At 43.7% G+C, this 8,637-nt stretch overlaps 1 protein-coding gene across 3 annotated transcripts in view; it reads right to left on the minus strand.

Moving 5' to 3' along the window:
• Positions 1 to 5,343, minus strand: part of CERS6 (ceramide synthase 6) — a 102,741-nt gene extending 97,398 nt beyond the window's left edge. For all 3 annotated transcript variants that reach the window (XM_088168082.1, XM_014890913.2, XM_088168081.1), the window contains exon 1: positions 5,058 to 5,343. In XM_088168082.1, coding sequence (XP_088024208.1) covers positions 5,058 to 5,227 — 170 coding nt within the window. In that variant the 5' untranslated portion in view covers positions 5,228 to 5,343. The remainder of the gene's footprint in view (positions 1 to 5,057) is intronic.
• Positions 5,344 to 8,637: the final 3,294 nt, after the last annotated feature.

Raw genomic sequence — 8,637 nt, forward strand, 5'->3', positions numbered from 1 at the left:
AAAGCTATTTACTGCTAAAGCTCTATTGTTACTTTTTAAAACTAAATTAGTTTGAAGTTGAAAAGAAATTGGTTTTTTAGTTTTCTTTCCAGTGTCTGTCTTTTCATACAAGTTAGCAATTTCAATATCCTATTCAATTTCGACAAAATTAAGCACTTAATAAATAGCAATTAAGGAAAAAGAAAAAGCCCTACATGTCATCTTTTGAAAAAAAAATTAAAAAAAGAAAGAACTGAGAAAGTTATTGTCAGAACACATGCATCCACTTACATACAAATGAATTACACCTGAATGATCAGATTTCACCTAACATACAGGGAAATAAGCAAAACATCTGTAAATACTACAGCCTAGGAAAAGGTTTCAACAGAAATAACCATCAGTGCCCCACCCAATCTCTCCAGATGAGGTTTTGGGCTGCTGGAAATACAGCAAGTTTGTACACTCTCTTCCAAAATTTGTATCCTGTCTAGCCTCTTTTTTTGTTGTAAAAAAAATTAACCGATACTAGATGTCCTAGGAAGTACAAAAACCCAATTTGCATGTATGCAATACACACCAGAAACACTTGTAAGACTGTATGTATTGTCATCTAAATGAATTTTTATAGTTAGCAAATACATATATACATGCCCATACAGTCATTGCATCATGTCACCCAGATCCAGTAGGAATTCTACTGTGTTATACTAAATAAAAATCAGCTGAGGTTACCTTTGAGACTGAATTATCACTACAAAAATAAAGTTTCATATAAAAGCCATGAATTTCCATATGCTCAATGTCTACAGTCTCTTGACTGGAGTAATAGTAAATGATGTGGCTGGTTCAGTTCAAGCCAGTGCAGCTGGAGGGCTGTTGCTATATATAATCAAGCTATCTCTGACCTTACAAGCCATTCCATCAACTGCAGAATATCACCATCACCTTTGAGAACTGCTCCCCATCAAGGCCAGATTACAATAAAAGCAGTGTAAGCCTAGTTTGCTGATTCATAGAGTGATTTCATTAGATCTGAGCCCAAACTGGTGCTTACAAGATGAAGGAAATAAAATACAGTGCAACTACAGTGCAGAGATGAAATATTTTAACTTCAATAGATGAGCCAAGTGTAAAGAAAGCAGTAATATCAGACTACTTGACTCAGAAGCTTGCTGGACCACATCAGAAATCTGTTTGGTCAGGAAAATCCTTCTGGGGGATTCAGTCAACTTCTGCCTTAAGAGAAATCTCTAAAACAGAAGCGTTATCCTCTTGCTTTGTGTCCAACAAGCACACTGACTGCTGAGTGAACACTGTTTTTGTACAAGCACACACTCCTCACAGAGGACATGCTTAGGAGTTTAGCAAAGGATGCTGCTTCTGAGCAATGAGGTGTAGCACAGAGGGAGAAGAGCCATGTTATCCCATAAACAAAAGAAGACAAATTTTATTTGCCCAGAATAACAGGTGTTTCTTTATATTTTTAGGCCAATCAACATCACAACACCCTGCTATTAGTAAGACCAGTTTCAATTCATCATTAACCTGGCTTTCTCACAGTAGAACTGGAAAGGATCCAGGAAGATAGAGACTTATTACTGAGCACTTACATTACCTGAAAGCATCATATAGTACAGAAGGTGTCCTTAATTGCTTACATGTCTTTAAAAAAAGTAGTAAGACACACAAAATGTATACATTCTACAGGAAAATATGTTCCCACATTACCCACTGCACTGCTAAATTCTGCTGTCTTCCAAATTACTAGGTAACACTATCTTTGTGCTTAGTTATTATAATTTTCTAAAACGTACTTTGTGTTTAAAGAAATAGATGAAGGAGAAGGAAGGGAAAAGAGAAAAGGCTGTTAAAGTATTTTAACATCTTTTTACATCCATAACTATGATAATCTCAGCAGACACATCCACTAAATCTCATGGCTATGAGATTATACCTCAGACCAAACCTTATTTCAGGAGCACTTATCATCATCAGATTCACTTGCTGAGGCAGCTGAACATGCAAATAATGTTCTAATCTACCTTCTGCTTTCATTCAAGAGGTCTGGTCAGGGATAGGAGGAAAGGAAATCAATAAAAAGTAACTCCCTCCAAAAGAGAAAAAAAATTAAAATGTGTCTAGATTATTTTCTTGGCTTGGTTAGCTGATTCACCAAACCAGTAACAAACAATAACAACAACAACAAAAACCCCTGTAGGATTAACTCTGTAAATAATACATGTATATGTAAAGAACAAAATTTCCAAGTTCTGTCATTTCAATTCCACCTGCAAGCATGTACACACAAATACATATGTATATAGAATATAAACATATATATCAACTTGCAAGTTGTATCCCCCAAACATGTCAAGAACTTTGTAAGCAAAGACATGTGAAGTCCAACTCCCCCAAAATGTATTTCTTACTATTGTGAGGATTCATGAAGTTAGTAACCCTTCCTGTGAAGCAGAAGAATAAACTCCAGCAGCCTAGCAGTCAGCTGCTATGAAGCAGTCTGAAAATAATGGATATAAAACACATAATCAGATTCTTAACACCTTGTGTCTGCTTACCTACCAGTGTACAGAATTACAAGAGCACCTGTATGAGAGTAAAAGTATCTTACAAAAAAAATAGAGAACACATTGATGTTACAATACTACAATACAGTCATAGATCTAAAATAAACCTGCAAGTTTTTAAAATGGGTTATAGAACCTGTATTTATTTTTTCTTTAGCTGCTAGCATTGCAACTGCTAAACATCTGCAAGAGCATGTTGCAGGATGCAGCACATTCATCAGTCATTCACAACTTGAGTTAAAAAACCCCCCACGTTTTAATACAGAGAAAAAAAAAAATCAATTTTAATGATATTCCTCTCTTCCCCCTCCTAAATCTTGTATAATTGCAGACCTTTAATTGATGATGTGCATGAAGGATTTCAGTAGCTCCCAACAACCACAGCACAGAAATCTGAAAAAACCAATTAACAATAAGCAATAATAAAGCTTGATCGTTCCCCCATTCAAAGTCATACACAATCCCCCTGCCCTCATCAGTGGAAACAGGTCCAGTTGCTTTCACTCGGCCTGCTTTAATAAAATGCTCTACATGAAAAATCATTGTTGCACCATGCTGAGTGGATTAATCCCACACAAAACAGCCTGATCCTACTCTCACAGCATAGCTTTGAAATTGATTTTAATTTTAAAAGGGAAAAACATATGCCTAAGTAATTCTTAATAAAACATCTTTGGAGGTCTCTCACCTACAATCAGGTTAGCAGAACACATTTCTAGATATAAATTTCAAAATCAGCCTAATGAATACGAGACAATTAAAAAAATACTGGTTTTCTAGTATGTATAACTAACACTTAAAAATATAATGCATTGCAAAATTAAACATTATTTTAAATTAATGAAGAAAAGTAACCAGAGTAAGTGGATACAAACTACTACAAATCAGAGTAGCTTCTACAATGCTAACAACAGCCACATCAAGATTAGTAGAAATGTGAGTTAAACTTGAGGCTGGAATTATCTCTGACTAACTGCTCCTCTATCAAACACAGTCCTGCTGTGATGCATATTGCAGTTCAGATGACAAGAGATGCAATATCATGCACCACTTTCAACACTCAAAAGTATACATCATACAGATTGCAAAAAAAAATTAATTATTTGACATAATCTAAATACTTGTACTCATTACTCCAGTTGTAACTATGTTGCAGTACGTAACTCAATTGTTTCAATTAACTTTTCACAACCTCAGATTTTTCAGGCAGATGACAACTTCTGCTGTCTTGTTCAGTAAATCTGTAAAGCAACACAGAAGATAACAACAGCCCATGACAGCTTATTTTTCAAAACAAATATGATCTTCTCAACCAACCGAGGAATACAGGCAAGTTCTAACCAGGGAGAGGGAATACCTAGGAAATTTGAAGTGGTACCTGGCAGATCAGCTGTTTTATCATTTTTGAAGTATCTTTACAGCCCTTCTCTGGCATGTAGCAACTACCGGTCCTCCTGTAACTCCTTTGACTACCCTAATAGCATGCCTAAGAAGACAACGCTGAAAACACGTAGGTGTTGGCATAAGGAATCGTTCTTTTGTTCTCTGCTGTTGAGGGAGCACCACCTTTGTCATGCGGCGCAGCAGCGTGCTCCAGTGAGCACCCACTTGGCTTCAGCTGCCTCCCCGTGACAGCCGGCCCCTGCTCAGCACTCACAGAAAACACAGCCACAGCTCACCCATCGCTAGTCTGACGCCTTGTGATTCCGTATTCATATATATGTATATGTATATACGTGTGAAACGTGGTTCGTGAGTTCAGCAGCCTCGAAGAACGGTGAGTTTGGTTCAGAGGTGAACAGCGTCTGGCGCGTTTCATCACTGAGCTTCCACATCCTGGCAGCCCCAGGAGTGCTCCGATACTCGGCACGGACCGCTCACTGATACCATCTGCACTGGCCACGCCGAGCTCTGCTCAGCCCCGTGCCCCGGGCTGCCCTCTCCAAGAACTGTCCCTTCCCACCTGAGGCCCCATGCTGAGCCCGCCGCCGCTCCCGGCCGTGCAGGGACCCAGCGCGGGCATCGCTGTGACGAGCGGCCCTGCGGCGGGGGCACGGACAAACTCTCCTGCCGGGACCACGTCCCGCCGCCGCCGCTCTTCTCGCCGAGCTCCCGTGACGGGGATGGACAGGACCCCGCCGCGCCCCGATCCGCACAGGTGCCGGAGGGCCCTTCTCCCCCGCCCGCCGCGGCCGGCGCAGGTGGCAGGAGGGCTGCGCCCATTCCCGGGCAGACCTCGCCTCCTAGTGCCCGCGCCGGGCCGCGCTGCAGGCAGCGGGAACGGTGTGCCGGCTGCCTCTCGAACCCCTCCACCTTCCTGCATAGGGCCCGCTACGTGACCGGCCGAGGGGCAGGGATAGCGCAAGGGCCCGGTGAGGCCGGCAGAGAAGCAGCGGCGGGGGAAGAGGCTCGGCTGACAAGGCTCCTCGGCTGCCCTTGGGCCCGCCCAGCCCAGCCAAGCCCGGGGCGGCGCGAGGGGCTCGGCGTTACCTTTCGAAGAGCAGGCGGATCATGAAGATGCAGAAGGCCAGGGGGAAGGCGAGGTAGAGGTCCTCCGCCTGTGGGAAGGCGGCTTCCTCCGTGCTCTGCAGGTCCGCCCAGGTGACGTTGTGCGGCAGCCAGAACCGCTCGTTCCAGAACCAGGCGAGGATCCCTGCCATCTTTGCTTTGTCTGCCGCGGCGCCCCTCGCTCCGCTCCGCCCGCGGCGAGGCGCGTGTGAGCGGCTGCCGGGAGAGAGGAGGATGGAGGCGTGTGTCAGCCCCGCAGCCGCGGATGATGCTGCCAAGCGCCGCCGTGCAGGTTCCCCGCCCGGCGGGGGCAGCGGCCGCCCCGCCTGTCACACGGCCGCGCCGGCACCCATTGGCTCCCGCCCGCGCCCGCCGCCGCTCGGGGCTCCGGAGCCGCCTTCCCCCGCCCCTTTCCCCTGCCGAAAGACCGCACCGAAGCCCGAAACCGAAGTGACGCGACCCGAGCAAGAGTGACCCCGTCCCAGGGGCGCTCACCGCGGCCGAGGCTGCCGGCAGCAGCGCTGTACCCAGCGGGCTGTACCCAGGGCCCCGCCGCCCTGGCGGCTCCGCGCCGTGTCACCCACCCGCCCTTTCGCCGCCCGGCCGGGGTCCCGGCGAGCCTGGAAGGGCTGTCGGCCCGTTGAAGTGGGCACGTGGCAGCAGTGAAAAGCCCTCTATGAATTCTGCACAGCCACGAGGGCCGGGGTCGGCTTCCGCAGTCCGCTCCCCGAGAGCGACCCTGCCGGAGCGCTGCTCCCGGCCCTGTGGGCTGAGGTGTTTAACCGGGAACGGGACTGTCCCGGGTGGAAGGATTCTCAAACATTCAGTGACTTTACTCTGAACTTCACGAGTACAGCAAACAGATGTACATGTGGCATGGAAAAGCACACGACTCATCAGCAACAAGATTGAGGTTAGGACTAGTTTTGCACGCCTGGCTAAAGAAAACCTTTCTCGTTTTACGTAGATTTTTCCCTCTGATACCTTATCTCATTGCCATGTCTTGCTGGAGATACGATGTGAGAGGAAAACTACAATTGATTCCACTAAACTTTACAGCAGGCTTTAGTATAGCTGTAGCCACAGACTGTACATGTGGTGGTCCCGGCGCACACAAAATTACTTGAAATAGTAGCTCCTGTAATATCAGTTTTTCTACCCTGCTTCAGTTTATTTTAGATTACTTCTGTTTTCTTCACTGTATTATCATACTTTTTATCAGGCTATTGAATACTGTTGAAGACACAGACCTCTGCACATGCCATACCTCAGAGTTTTATCATCCTGCTTTTATGATTTATGCTAACTTGCTCTTTTCACCCCACTGGCTCTATTTGCCCTTCCTGAAAAATTAATTGTACAGCTCCTCATGTCTGTGCTGACATTTCTGTGATGAATAAAATCATAAATCAATCACAATGTTGTGGAAAATGCCATATCAATTTAAAGGAAGCAAACAACTTCTGTATATGGAGATAATTTCCATCTAGGACATTTTAGGGAAGTTTCAGGAAATGCTTTGGCAGGGTGGCTGATGAGCCATGCAGGTAAATCTGCCAGCGAATGTTTCTGTTTTATTGATGAGACAATTTCCTAAGTGTCTGTGCTTTATTCTGATTCAGTTCTTATGATTGCTTCTTGGGGAGAGAGTACAGATACCTAGTCCTTCAAATTGTCTGGAAAAAAGTGTGAGTTCTAGCACCACTGTCTGGCCCCATCTCTTCCTTCACTTTATGACAGGATTCTTCTCTGTCGTGAGCTGTCAAAATCCAGGGCTTTGCTGTAATTTCAGTTCAGAGGGAAAGCAGAACATTAGTTGACACCCCTAATGAAGCTTTCTTCACGTAAGTTTTTCTGAGCATAAGAAAACATTTCTTCACTCAAATCATCAAAACTCCTTTTATCCAGTACCAAAAAATTGCCTATTCTTCTTCCTTCCAACTTCTCTGCCTTGTTCTCACAGTCGGATTTCACCCCTCTTCCAGCTGACCTAGATCTCCCCTAGAATTTTCCTTGGGAGCATATCTTTCAGCACATTCTCACAAATTCCTGAGCTGGCTCCTGCACATACTCACACGCCTCTCAAATCATCCAGATCACTCCATTTTCTGAATGGACGTGCATAAGTGAGTTTTAAATGGAGGCATGAGGGCACATTCTCAGAATGGCCTCATAAGCATCATCTTTGAAATCTGATTAAAATTTCTTTAGATATCATTTTAATATCTATTCATACACAGATAACCATGTACTTAATTAATAATTGTGTTTAAGGCAAGGTATTTTTAATCAGAAAAATCGGTGTCATTACTCCACAGCTGAAGACAACCTGTCTCTTTGCAGCCTATTTCAATATTCCAATCAGTTTAGAAGTACATTCAATATTTATGTCTGTTCTCATTCCAATAAAGTAGTTATTTCCCAGTCAGACTCGCAGGTGCTGATGCTTAGCTTTGCTTATGTACACATAAAGGAAAGATCTTTGCAAAATGAACCTAGCTACAGGAATAATCTGATTATGCATAAGAGGTTAATTCCTGCTGAACAATTAGTGTGATTGACTTTTGTGTCAGACTAAAATTATGTTAGGACAGTAGATCTGTAGGTGTATCTGAAATCGAGTGACAGTTTGGAAATGTTTGGAAGAATGACCAATTAAAAGCTTTTAATTGAATTCAAACTGTTGCTGTAGCCAAGATATGACTATGGAATAAGAATGCCTGAATGTTGTTCTTTGAAGGGAGATATTGCCACAGTGTTTTTCTTTCCTGCCCCCTAAAACTGTAATATCACAAAATGGAGCCCAGTAGAACTTTAAAAACTGTGGTTTCATGTGTGGTCTCATATCTTGAAGGAACTTACTCCAAGATAGTGGTGCAACTTGGTTGTCCTAAAAGAAGGTGAAGGGCTGAAACTAAGACTGGTTACTCAAAATCCCAGCCTGGGTACTCTGTAATTACTAACAAGAGTTTGTAATAGCTAAACAGAAACAGACACACAGATTCCCCAAAAGTTACTGAACTTATGTTACCATTCCAAAAAGGAACAGAGAAGGCTGTTCACATTGCTAGTTCAAGACCTTGAGTCATATTGCTGGCCATCTGGAGGAGTTTGTCCACCAAAACAGGAAAAGCTGTAGAAAAACCTCTAGATTTTAAAGGATTGCTAAGACTTGAAAGCAATCAGCCAATTTTTTTAAAAAAATCTCATTTAGTCTACTGTGTTTCCAGAGTATCATCATACTTGCACATAGGCAACTGTGATAAGACTCTGGACCAGTCCCTTTAATGAACTGGGTAGTATGGGTGCCAATAACACAATCCACTGAGACTACTTGTTATTCAAATCTGAACTGCATTGTTCAAAAACAGAAGAGATGGCTACTTATAAATTGATACTTATAAAAGCATTGGTGACAGTCCCATTTCCATAGGTCAGTATCATTAGACTGCTAATGATGTGCCAAGCAGAAGGGGCAAGAATTGCTTGGGTGTTGTATGACTGCTCTGTGCCCTCCTGAGGAGGATGAAGGACCATGGGCACAGAGGAAGTGGCAGGGCAA

This window comes from Sturnus vulgaris, chromosome 7 (genome assembly GCF_052056855.1).
Source record: "Sturnus vulgaris isolate bStuVul1 chromosome 7, bStuVul1.hap1, whole genome shotgun sequence".
In the NCBI taxonomy this organism is placed as follows: Eukaryota; Metazoa; Chordata; class Aves; order Passeriformes; family Sturnidae; genus Sturnus; species Sturnus vulgaris.